This window comes from Pinus tabuliformis, chromosome 1_2 (assembly GCF_031772625.1).
Source record: "Pinus tabuliformis cultivar Carrire ecotype Pingquan chromosome 1_2, CPIR1, whole genome shotgun sequence".
Classification (NCBI taxonomy): Eukaryota; Viridiplantae; Streptophyta; class Pinopsida; order Pinales; family Pinaceae; genus Pinus; species Pinus tabuliformis.
In genome coordinates this window covers 639567119-639580993 of record NC_142298.1, presented here as the reverse complement: position 1 = coordinate 639580993, position 13875 = coordinate 639567119, and the positions used below count along the sequence as shown (strand labels likewise).

The 13875-nt window shown below is 36.6% G+C and overlaps 1 protein-coding gene across 1 annotated transcript; it reads right to left on the bottom strand.

Moving 5' to 3' along the window:
• Positions 1 to 268: 268 nt before the first annotated feature.
• LOC149207271 (glycolipid transfer protein 1-like) lies at positions 269 to 2979 on the bottom strand. The gene is made up of 6 exons (XM_089393883.1): positions 2526 to 2979; positions 2325 to 2380; positions 1159 to 1289; positions 863 to 998; positions 637 to 759; positions 269 to 504 (listed from the first exon to the last, which is right to left on the bottom strand). Exons 1-6 carry the CDS (start codon positions 2695 to 2697, stop codon positions 469 to 471), a joined length of 654 nt encoding a protein of 217 aa, XP_089250009.1. The 5' UTR covers positions 2698 to 2979; the 3' UTR covers positions 269 to 468.
• Positions 2980 to 13875: the final 10896 nt, after the last annotated feature.

The window sequence follows — 13875 nt, the reverse complement described above, 5'->3', positions numbered from 1 at the left end:
AATTATTTGACTTATCTCCTGAGATTGCAGTAACATTCTGGAATCTGACCGGAGAGAGATCAATTTTTTGACTTATTTCCTGAGGACTAAGATATTCCTGGAATTTATAATCCAAAAACATTTAACAGGAAAATATTTCCTGAGGACTAAGATATTCCTGGAATTTATAATCCAAAAACATTTAACAGGAATGCGAAGAAACAAGTAATTTTTATTTTAGGAATATGAAAAAACAAGTAATTTTTACTTCATTTCCTAGTTTGATCTATTTCACACGGCAATAAAGATTGGTACATATTTTATATCTCGAAAATATTATCTGTACACTTTTTACATTTTTGAAATATACAACGTTAGTAAGTTATCTTTTATCTCCGCGCTGCTCTATTCTGGAAATATCCTAAAATCTAACCAACAAAAGTGAACATAACAGCTTTTATCCGCTAGAGCACCTTGACAGATCTTATCTTACGACGATTTCATCCCGTTCAAACGCAGACTTCGCTGCATGACAAATACACAAAATTATATTAGCTTAGTTTTTCTCTTTATTCTGAATATGAGAAAGAATATTGCAGATCAAATTAACTTGTTCATAGTAAAAATATTACAACATATTCGAAATCCTGAAATTACCAGAAACTTGTGAATTTCCTGCAGAACAAGAGGCAAAGCTGAGATGAATTTCTCAACATCCCCTTTCATGTCTCCTAATAGCCCAATGAACTTCTCTCTTTCAGGGACCAATTTCAAACCCACCTGCCATACACATCTCTTTGGATAAATATACAACAGATGAATCTCTGAGAACTGGAGAAATTCTGGAAAAGAAAGGGGCCAAAAAAAGAGAGTAGTGGCTCACTTTGAAGGCTGCCGCAGAAATCCAACCATGCCATCGCTTTAATGTGATATTGTATGCATGTTCAACAGCCTGCTTCAGACTCCACTCCGGCTGCTCCAAAAGATCGCGAAGCAGTACGACGGTAAAATCCATGGCCCTTTCAATCCCATAAAAATTCCCCAAATACACCCAGAAATCAAATCAGATCAATCAACCTCTATAATTTATCTTAAATTTATTCAGTTCAATCAACCTCCATAATTTTTCTTAAATTTCTTCAAACATATAGACATTACTAAAATTTACTGATCTTGCACCTTGTAAGCCAGAGTATGGCTCTTGTGCAGCTCAATGGCTTCTTTGCCGTTCCTTCTGCAACTTCTTTGCGGACAATTTCGTATAGGAATTTGTATTCAGATTTACCAGACCCGCAGATTTCCTCCAGTCGCTGAGAATAAAATATTATTATTCTAACAGGGATTCAGCCGACAGTTACAAAAAGAAGTCTTACCAGTTCTTTGAAAATCAAATTTTGGAATCCACAATATTATTCAAAGAGCTTACATGTCAGTGACAGATATTTATCGAGTTGTCAACCCCAAAAAAATACACCCATCCACTACTCATATCTACTCTTATAAATTTGAACATATTCAGATTTCTGGAATATCAGGGAATCTCATGGACAGCAGCAATTTCAAGCAATTTAACTCTGCTATCCATGGGACTCCAAAATATTTCATCTACATTCACTAAATTTGAACATATTCAAATTTCTGGAATATCAGCGAATCTCATGGACAGTAGCAATTTCAAGCAATTTAACTCTGCTATCCATGGGACTCCAAAATATTTCATCTACATTCACTACTGAATACCTATGATTATAAATGTGAATTATTAGAATGGTATATTTCTGGAATATCATGGAATCGTATGAACAGCAATCTGTTCAAATAATTTAATTCTTTGGTATTCATGGGATTTCAAAATATTTCCAAAATATGCGATATAGGTAAAGATACCCCACCTATAAGAAAAGGGAAAGTATACCACAACGCGCCAAAATTCAATTCTGCATGGGTTCGATTCTCATTCGTAACCAAACTAACCCTAAATGCCTGCCTTCAGAAAGTTCTCTCTCCAGGAAGTGCCCAAAGCTGTACCCATAACTAGCTGCTAAATAGAAATACAGGTAATTATGGAGAGGCAAGGCGGAAAAATGCTATTACACCTTGTGGACCTGTATATATAAACTATAGCAGGCTATTACCACAGCTAACCTAGATTAGATTTTTCACTGGCAAATTTCTCAGTACCACAGCTAGCCTAAAGTCTATTTTGGCTAGGTTTGACTCAAAGCTCTCACTGTAACTTTAGCTGAATATCCCTTAAAATAAACTTGGGAGTTTCTGTTTAAAAAGCTGCACATATGAATTTTCTTGAAGCTGAAACAAATAATCTCCCCGTTAAAACTGTTTACCTGAATATTTCCCTCAATATCTGATCTTATAACGGCCATAGAAGGTCCGAGTTTATCTGCAACACAGGGTTTTTCTTTTGTTCTGTAAAATCCCTATCAGGGCAAGCAATAAACTCATACACAACAAGATAAGGATCCCCTTAAGGAGAAGAATAAAAACCTAACGAAAATGAAGATTTGAAGAGTATAAGCGATACATACCAAGAACGGGCACTACTGTTCGACATGTTTCAATGAAATAACTACTCAGAATTTCTCCTTCCAGGGACTTTGAGGTTGCAGTTGCCTCAAGTGTTGCTTGTTGAACAGCAGGTACAAGTACTGGTTGAGCCATCAGATTTATGTTTCTTTTATTGTTCGGCTGTGAATTCATCCTGTCTATCTGCTGGATCTTTCAGTCCATGGATATATATAAAGACAAGTTGAGCCCATCAATATCAAGGGAATCTGAATCCGGGGCTTACTGTCCAGTCCCACAAAAGTTTTTGAGATCCGTATTGATTTACAACAATTTCTGTCAATACATTTCTGTCTCCGAGGTTATGCAAATGCCCTTCGGCGTACGGAAAACCGTGGAAATTTTGATAAAATTCAAATTTTTAGAACTTTAATTTACATAATTTCAAGAATACTATTCAAACACTTCTACTCTTGTTATCAATTTTTTTTATTAAAAAAACAAAAACCAAATTCTTTGTCACTTTTTACAGTCTGGTGCTAAATTAATGCCTAAGGAGACAACTACTTATCCCAGCAGTAGTCTAAGGGTTTTAATTTGTTAGGAAGACTATAGAATTTCGTCATAAATTTGATAAATATTTTAGGAGTTGTTTATAATGTGATTTTTTGGAGATTCCGGTGACGGAATCCGGCGGAAAAAATTGAGGTTAAACCTTGATTTGTATTATTTAAAATGGTTTTTAAACTGTATATTTGGATTCAGCATCCTGAAAAACTAACCCCTGGGACGCTTTGATTGTGCAGAAACTAGATATCAAACTTGCGATTTCAGTAAATTGTTGCCGGATTTTGACCAGAGAAACCCACCTGAAAAGCTTCCAAAAAGTCGCATTATAGACAATTGCAATATTTTATAGAAATTTTCGTAAATACTAGTTACAATTGTCAAGTTTTAAGATTTTGGAGTATAGGGGTTTGATAATGTTAAGCCCATTCCCATTATCAAAAACACAATTCAAATACTCTTAATTAAAATTAAGTAGAATTTTTGTACATATTGATTACATCTATCAATTTTCAAATTTTTAGGTGCCAAAAATTTTCAATAATACTAAATCCATTTCCACCATAAAAACACTATTCAAACACTATTAAAACTAACATTTTAATAAAACTTTACAAAATTCCAACTAACTTTTAACCGACACCTCCATAGACAACGCCCTTATCCAAGTACCGTATGTCATGGCGCTCACGTCCAGAACAGTGAACACTGTGCATGTACGTAAGCCATGAGATGGGGCTGCAGAAATATATGTATATATTGGCTTTGATTTGACAATGCGATAGAGATCCCTATGGGTAGAGAGACACTTGTCCATTATTCAGAGACCGTTGACGTACAATTATCTATCTATAAAACCATCTGAGACATCAATGCCAGCTGGTTTCATTATCTATCCGTATTGTGGGGGCCAGGGAGTTGTTTGACGGTGCTGGTTGCCTTTGGTTAATTGTAGCGAGTCACGACTGGTTCCGAACATCCTTTTTCATTAATGCTATTAATTAACTAATCTTTAATTGGGATGTTACCTTTGACTCTTTATTGAAATGTGAACGGAAACCCACAATGAAGCAAATTGTTACAAAATTCTCGTTACGCAGGGGCCATGATTCATGACAAAGCTGTACTGGCGTTTTTCTTAATATTTTTAAAGGAATTTTGATTTTGCCTTGCTTGGAATTTGGTGAAATTATGAATTTTAGTTATGAAATATGCATAATTTCAACCAAATATTAAATTTTGTTATGAAATATGTATAATTTTTACAAAATTACTGAATGGAGCATGATTTATGACAAGTTGTATTAGAGGTTTTTCACAAAAATCTAATAAATTTTGACTAAAGTTTGGTGGGGATATGTTAGAATTATAAATTTCAATTATGGAATTGCTATAATTTGATTGTTTTAAATAAAATTTTAAGATATTAAATTTATTTATATATTTAAAATTTATTAAAAATTTAATCTCACTAAGTTTCAAATTCTAACAAAAATATCAAAACAATTTTTTCCATTTTAAATATTTTTTTTTTCTATTTTAATCAAAATTGTATTTAGAATTAGCGGTGGCAAGAGCGGGAGGGGTGTTTTTCGCCTTGGATGAACAAGCCAAGATAAATTATGGATGGGGTCTAGGAGTGACAACCAACAATAAAGCGGAATCGCTAGCCTCGTGGAAAGCGCTAGATTTAGCTCTCTCCCTAGGAATAAGGAAAATCAAAGTGTTTGAGGACTCCTTATTGGTTATAAGAATGTTTTATCCCACCAATGTTAATAATTATGAACCAAAATCCACTATCATTGCAAGGATTTAATATCAGTTGAAAAAAAAAAAAAAATTGAATTGTTCCATATCCTCGAGCACCTCGATACAGTCGCCGACAAAATGGCGAATTGTTGCATGACCTTGGGCGATGGGAGGTATGAGTTTGGTGGGAGGGAAGTAGGCCACATTCCCATTCTGTAAGCGAATTTCGCATAGTGAAATTAATGTTCTCCTCGAATTTGCTGAGAGTTTGATGATGCGATCTATCATGATAGGAATGCATGATAGATGGGATGAAGAATTTAAGCCTTCAATGCATGGTGTCCTTCCAGATCTTAAGACCACCTCCTTAGATTGCATGCATAGGTTATTACCTATGCTCATGGATAGAACAAAGAACTCGTCATCTCAGGAAGGAAGTCAGACTGCGTATTGTTCAAGTGAATTAATGGTGAAACGACGTGAAATGTATTGTTCTCTAATGAATTGGCTATAAGGGTGGATTGACATATCCATTGGACAACACACTTATTTAATTGGTCTGCAGATTGAGGATCTCCAAGCGATCATGGCATGAGCAAAGGTAAATGAGGAGCCAAAGGTCTGAGTATTTATAAGAGCATGCAAACTCCCCATGATCCATATGATATGACAAGTGTGGAGCGTCAGTTTAAAAGTAGCATGGGTTGAAAGGATATTATTATGGAGTTGAGGAAGACGCAGGCTGGGAAACTCCCTGAGGAAGATTTGACTCAGTGGAAGAGGGCAGAGTTTTTGTTCAAATTGCTTATGGGTAGGCTAGATCTTATCACCCACCATCTTGAGCTATTGGAAAAGGATCAGGCAACGAATGCAGATCACATTAGTGTGAGGGTCGAAAGTGTGGAAGCATCGTTGGAGAGGAAGATAGTGAAAATGGAGTAGATAATTCATCTCTCTACGATACCTAGAATTGCTGATGTAGATCTAGAAAAGATACAAAGCCAAACAACAATAATTAACTCAATTCACACTTTGCATAATAGAAATGAAAGCATATTCAACAATTCCAAATCATTCCTCAAATGAGCTAACATTTAACCATCATTCACAAGCTGTTACAAATTAGAAAAGAGAACTGCAAACTGTGTACTAATTCTAGTAATGCATGACAAAAATAAATGGAAATAACATAAATATATAATTACAGGAGTTGTGAGTAAAGGGGGCCCTCCCTTACTCACAACCCCTTCAACTACGAAAGGAGTTACTCAATGAAATTCAACAAAACATCAAGTATTATATTAAATTGGAAAATATACAGTCATACAGGTTTGATATATTCAATATGTCCTTCTTCTCTTTAGATCCTCTCCGAATCCCCATCCAAATAAACATAAAGTTCTTTTATACAAATACATGGGCATAACTTGCCTCAAGTTAGAAAATCTAACACCCTACAACTTCTAACTAACAATAGCTGATAAAGATAGCAGAAATAAGCATGATGAGGTTGATCCATGACTGAAAGCATGGATCGAACAGATTTCATGAAGCTGCAAGAATTTACCTCTTAATATGGCCATTTGAAAAAGGAATGAAGGTCTGGGCAGTTTCAATGGCAGTTCTGAGGTGACCAATAGGATAGCATCCATATTAGTGACTTTCTCAACAAAACCCATGTCTTCATTCTCCTCAAGGCTGATCGGAACATGCTCAACCATGGATATCGTTGCTGGAAATTGGGGTGGTTACAGGAAATCTTCGTGTCTACAGGAAATCGGTAAACTTGCAGGAAATTGCGGAGCAGCTACAAGAAATCGAGGCGGTTACTAGAAATCTCCACATCTACAAGAAATAGATGATTGTGAGAAATCTCCTCATCTACAGGAAATTGACAACTGCAAGAAATATCTGCATCTACAGGAAATCAATAACTGTAGGAAATCTCTGCATCTACAGGAAATTAGCGACTGCAGTAAATTGTGGAGTAGTTGCAAGAATCTTGGAACTGCTTCAAAAAATGGTTGATTTGCACAAGATGTGGTCAACTTCTTTGACATTGTAGGTGATTCAATTAGAAAACATTTTAAATTAAAAAATACTTGGGAATTAAAGTAAAATGATACATTTTAAAATAATTTTCATTCTTTCAAGTTCTCAACACCCTATTGGTCAAAACACATAAAATGTAGTAAAAGAGGGTTTTTAAGGACAAGAAGGGATCAAAATAAGGGGGTTAAGGCCTTAGGAATATGATAAAAAATGAGCAAAATTGGGATTGAAAATCTCCCCCACACCTAGCTTCTTGCATGTCCCTTATGCAGGAAAAAATGTTCGTTGAAGAAGAAAATTCAATCCTTGTTCTGGGCCGCAGCTACTGCAGCAAGATGGTCTAGGTGTGCCCTGCTAGATTCTGCTTTCTGTACCCTATTCCAATACTCTTCATTCTTCTTCTGCAAATGACCAATCTGAACTTGATGTTTCTTCATAATATAGTAGGCCTTCTGATGTTTTCACTTTCCATTTTTCCACCTCTTTCTGCAATCGCAAGCTATTCTCCTTCAAGTTTTTTTTTTGTCCGGAGCACCCCAGAAACAATGAGCTCATTAATTCCTTAGAGGTCCCCTCATCATCGTGTTGTCCCTAGGAGAACTACGGTAGACTTGGTTCCTCAGTCTTGACGGCCTGTGCCCTTTCCTTTGCAGGTTCTTTAATCACCAGCTTTGCGGCCTGGATCCTCGTAAAGCATTCAGCAGGTGCGAGGGTGCCCTTTCGGCTTCGGGTTTCACCCAACAGTTTCCCCTGTTACTAAAACTAGGCAGAAATAATTCAAACCCAATGAAAACAAGAAGGTTTAATTCAGAAAGACTCGGGAGTAATGGGAAACTTTGAGTTATGGGGGAATGTGATCATTATTGTCATCATGATCCATTCTGCCAGATAAACATTAGGAAGATAACATCATGCAAATCGGAATAATAGGCGGGAATGGGAATTTTTGTAAGATACCAATGGTCAAGGCTGTCTTTTCCGCGAAGGTAGCCATGACTTAAATTCATGCAAATTTAAAAAATTTAGTACCATTACTTTTTCTACCCTAAGTGTTCTGACGTCAAAACATACCTTCAATCTTACCTTACAACTGTCAATACATTTGATGATGCATGTACTTACTTTGAAATTATGAAACACTTTGAAATCATATTAGATGAAAGATCATATAGCTACATGGCCTCAAATAACAATGATGATAATCGATACTTTCCACATTTTGTAGAATATGCTCTGCTTGAAATTCGTTCTTCAAGAAATCATTTCTTTTTTTTTGCTGCGGAAATGTTATTGCTGGAATGTTTTGCAGGAAGTCCATCTACAGGAAACCATATTCTCCCCCTCTTGTACAGTTCACTACACACGAATAAATGTGCTGAGGTCGAATGTGTAGTGGACTTGCTGGATTACCAACCATTAAGGTTAGCTGTTAACCAATGCGAGGCCCATCACCGATGATGAGAGCGAGGACCAAGGTACATCTGATGCATCCTATTAGGTGTGAATGTATGAGCTGGTGTTGAACCCCCTGTAGGATCCAGTAGTCAAGGAGCCATAATGAATCCCCATTGCTGCTGGTGAGATAACCTGTCATTAAGGTATACAAGCTTCAAGGCATCACCAGTCTCTAATCTTGAAACCCAGATAATTTGTTGATGTCGATGAGCCAAGATCGTTGGAAGGAGGGCCTTAAGAAATCCCACATCAGTCCAACACGAGAAAACCAAAAATTGTCTTGAAAAATGAAATTTATTCTAAGGATCCACTGACTTGTTATTTTAACGAGCCTAGGACAGTTTATGCTCGCCAGATTTCAATTTTAGAGAGTTTGAAATACTGAAAAAGAAGACTCCAAGGGGGCTCCTTTTCCATAATTAGTCCATTGGGCTCGGAAAAAGGAATAAACCTATACCCAACAGACGTTCCTCTCATTGTTTAATGAGCACAAGAAGGAACAAAGTAAGCTCAGTTTATTGCAGCAGAAAATCAAGAAGAGGTAGTGAAAGGAATGACCCCTTTCCCACCATTTCTAGCTCTTTCTTCTTCAAAATCACTTTGATTTTTGTTGGGTCAACTTTAATTCCTGTAGCAGAAACATGATGATCCAAGACAATGCCTTCAGTCATGATTATAAAACATTTTTCATTGCTTAATGAAATATTAGTCTCTCTACATCTTTGCAAAACCTTCCTAAGATTAAGTAAAGCCTCTTCAAAAGTATCACCCACCACCGTAAGATCATCCATATAAACCTCTATGAAATCATATAAAAGATCAGAGAATATACCAAGTATCATATCCGTATCTGCATATTCCCAAGAAAATGTGTCTGAAAAATCTTTCAATATCTGAGTTAATCGATTTTCCTGTTCATAAGTTAGGGAAGAATTGATAATTAAAGTTTTTCCGGGAAAGATCTCAATTACCTTGCTTCCACCTTCAGTCGTTGATTCTGCAGGAAATACAGATAGGAGGGATGAATTTAATTTGGCTACTGTACTATGGTCTTGGAATTTATGCTCAGCAATGACATTTATCTCATGACTTGACTGCCCCTCTAAGTGCTAGGAAAAATCAGGGTTTGAAATAGAGAAATTAATTAAATTATCCCCAGTGTTCCCTTTAAGGCCCATAGCTTGGGCTATTGTCAAAACTGGTTGAATAATTTCTGAATTAAGTTCTTCCTTAGCCCAATGAATCTTTTCTAATTTCAAGAGGGGTTTAGCAGGGGGATATAGATTGATATGCTTAATTTTAGCCTTATGAGTGATGGTCATGTTCCCCGACCTACACTTAATGAAGGCATCCGTTGTGGCCAACCAAGGTCTCCCTAAGATCAAAGGGTGCCTCCCTAAATTAGTCCTAGGCTGAAGAACACCAGGGTCTGCATATTTTCCAATGGAAAATCTGGTAGACACAAGGCTTGCAATTTCCCCACCTACTTGAATTGTAGAGGGTTCTTTCTTTTGTCTCCCTAGCTTTTTGATACATAGTTCCCTAACTATTTTAGCATAGATTGGGATATTCCTAATCACTTGTAGTAAAGGAAACTTGATGCATAAATTTCTTAACTTGGATACTAGATCAAATTCAGGCTGTTTTGTCATTTCTTCCACCCCCAACCTCTCAAGAAAAGGAGGCTGGACAATTTGAGATAAGGAAGGTTCTTGTGATCTTAGAATGTTTTGTTCTACTGTTTCTTGTACATTTTCTATTTTAGGTGTATCAGGGGTTTCTTCCTCTATAATTTCTTCAATCTTTTCTGGTTGGGTCACCACTTTTCCTAACCTTAGTTTAATTTCCTGCAGAGACGCAGGAAACTCATGCAACAAAGGTACAAAAATTTCTTGTAGAGGCTGAGGTGCAATGTAATCGGTAGGATAAGTGGGATAAATGACCATTCCAATATTGTGAGTAGATTGGATGGCTTTATTGTTGAGATTGGATACTGGCTGGGAAGGAAGTTGTTGATGTACCATTTGTTGTAAATAAAAGTTTTGAGGGGAATAATTTGGTGCAGCAGGGTAAGGGAAATTCCCTTGCCAAGGCCAAGGCTGCCAAGGCATTGGAATGTTCCACATTCGATTTTGGGCATAAGGAAATTGAAAATGTTGTTGTAACATACTTGTAGGATGTGTTTTCCATGGCCTTTGAGGTGCCATTACAAATTCTGAATGAGCAGCAACAGAGGATTTTCTGGTAGAAGAAGTTGTTGTGGGATTATTAGTCCACTTAGGATCAACTATCAAACCCTGTTGTAAACCTCCTATTGGATTCCTCTGTTTCCTTTTCCTTGTTCTTTACGAACTTCCTCTCCCTTACCAGTTTATTAGTGGACGAAGTGGTGCTCACATCACCACTAAAAATATTTGAAAATATTGGACCCTATTCATATATTATGCAAAAAATTTAAAAACTTCTACTTACTAAACAACTATGACACGACTTTGGCAAATTCTGATCTCTCCAGGTGCAAAGGCCTTACCCCATGTCAGTCCTAAACAATTAAAACAAAATAAATCATACTAAAACACTTCCAGTATCATCCCTTAGCACCTCCCCGACAATGGTGCCAAAATGTTTTGGAAAATTATAGACTTATAATTTGATAGACATAAATTATCAACTAGGGGTAGGTAAGCTTGTGAGGCGTTGTGCAAAATATATGCAGGCTAATACCATAAGTGTTGTTCTAAATGAAATCACACACACACAACTTAAAGAACTCTTTTCTTCAGCAACACTTAGCAGCAAAGGCTATGGAGTAGATAATTCATCTCTCTACAACACGTAGAATTGTTGATGCAGATCTAGAAAAGATACAAACCCAAACAACATCAATTAACTCAATTCACACTTTGAATAATATAAATGAAAGCATATTCAAAAATTCCAAATCATTCATCAAATGAGATCACATTTAACAATCATTCACAATTTGTTACAAATTAGAAAAGAGAACTACAAACTATGTACTAATTCTAGTAATGCATGACAAAAATAAATGGAAATAAAATAGATCTGTGGCTACAAGAGTTGTGAGTAAAGGGGGCTCCCTTACTCACAACCCCTTTAACTACGAAAGGAGTTACTCAATGAAATTCAGCAGAACATCAAGTATTATATTAATTTGGAAAACATACAGTCATACAGGTATGATATATTCAATCTGTCCTTATTCTCTTCAGATCCTCTCCAAATCCCCATCCAAATAAACATAAAGTTCTTTTATACAAATACATGGGCATAACTTGCCTCAAGTTAGAAACTCTAACACCCTACAACTGCTAACAAACAAGAGCTGATAAAGATAGCATAAATAAGCATGATGAGGTTGATCCATGATTGAAAGCATGGATCGAACAGATTTCGTGAAGCTGTAGGAACTGCCTCTTAATATGGCTATCTGAAAAAATGAATGAAGGTCTGGGCAGTTTCAATGCCAGTTCTGAGGTGACCAATAGGACAACATCCATATTAGTTACTTTCTCAAAAAAACCCATGTCTTCATAATTTCTCCTCGTGGCTGACTGGAACGTGCTCAACCATGGATATCGTTGCAGGAAATTGGGGCAGTTACTAGGCAATCAGCCAGGGCCGAAACGTCTCAAATCTTGAGAGGAAAACCCATAGAATTCTTCTTCTTATAGATTCTTCAATTGACGAATTCCAAGACCTGGACACTTGACCAACAACCCCTCCAATACCAAGTCAGTTCTTGCTTCAAGTCAAAGTCAACTTCTTCTCTTTTGTCCTTAGCTCTCAACGCTACAACCCTAATCTGAAATTTTCAGCCTTCCTTCGTGAAATTCTTGGCCTCATGCAATTGACTGTATTCTTCCCACGTGTGACAAACTTTAGGGAAATTTTAGCCCTCCTTATCCTTCGCTTGTCTACAATTATCTTTCTTGTGACTTCAACCTTCAAGATAGATTCCTTCCTTGTATTGTTTCGGCTCCCTTGTGATGATTGTACTTCGAAATTGCTGCACTGAGATAGACCCTAGTCTCCTCGAACGTGTGAACAAAAAATGGCCCAAAATAGATCCAAAACTTCTCAGTCTTCTCTCTCGTCTTCTTCGCTTATCCAAGAGGATTCTCACTTGCACTCCTGTCTTTAATTTTCTTGTTTGAATGAATGATTGATTTGGGTGAGGTTGGGTCCTCTATATATAGGCATCACTCCAATTCGTTGAGGCCTACTTGTCTTTATCTTTAGGCCGACATAATATTTTGCTAGGAAAACTTGTTTGTATCATCTTGACAAGGTCTTGGAGGGTTCCTTCACTTGAAATTAACTTAAATATTTTTTTACACAATATGTAACTTGCCCAAAAGGGTCTCTCATACATGGAAATTACTTGATGAGTCAATGAAAAATCCTAAGAGCTCATAATGGGAGATAGACCTAAAAATAAATTTCCTTGAGCATCAAATTCGTCCCTCAAGATCAACAATAATAATTTATTTTTCTCATTACATCAAATACATAAAATCATTATTTCATATGTCATTTTGATTACCAAACCTAGTTACGTATTTCAACACTCCCTCTTAACTAGGGAGGTATTCATATCGATACAAGGTACATGAACATTCTCAATATGAAGAATTATCATAAGAAGAGTCAGATTGGTAACCCATATATTTAGCATCATATCATTTGGCATTGTCACATAGAAAGGCCTTGACTAAGAGCTCTATCTCTCCATAATATCAGAGAAAAATGTTGGCGAAACCAATGATTTATAGACACCATCATCATTGTCTCTCTCGGAACATACCCCACCCGGGTTCTCTCAGAGTATGTTCCACCAGGACTATTCTTATCTTGGTTTCCCATTCATCAAAGAATATCGGTCCTCTATGATTACTCTTATCCTAGATTCCCCACTACATCCCGAAAGAGTATCAGATCCTAGATGCTTACCCAATCCTCCATTCTTTCTTCCCAAGTGAAGACAAGAATGATGTATTTATCTCTCCCTATCAATTAGGGAGTATATATCCTTCCCATGAAGGAATGTACCCATTCCTACAAAAGGAATGTGCCCAAGCTCCCTCTTATCCAGGGACTTGACCAAGCTCCCTCTTAACTAGGGACTTGCTTCTAGTATCTCTTCTAGGTGGAGATCATGGGACAATTAGCTGCTTGAGGGGCTCCCTATTTCAATGTCATGAATTTCATATTCTTTTTTTATGGAGCCTTCATCTTTCATACTTCTTCATAGGGAATATACCATCCATCACTTTCATTTATGCATCATGTCAGTCATGCTATCCTTTCTTTCATCGAAAAGTGATCCATTAGTCCATATTTGGCCTTCCTTCATACCTTGCTACCTTCTTCACATCATGTTTCATTCAGGATATTTCATCCTACCACATGAGTATTAGTTGTAGATGACATCTACAAATCTTCCTTTCATAGCCCTACATTAATCCATCTAGATATTGTTAAAAAATCAAGAATGAACATTAAATCAAAATTTCTTTCGTGATGGTA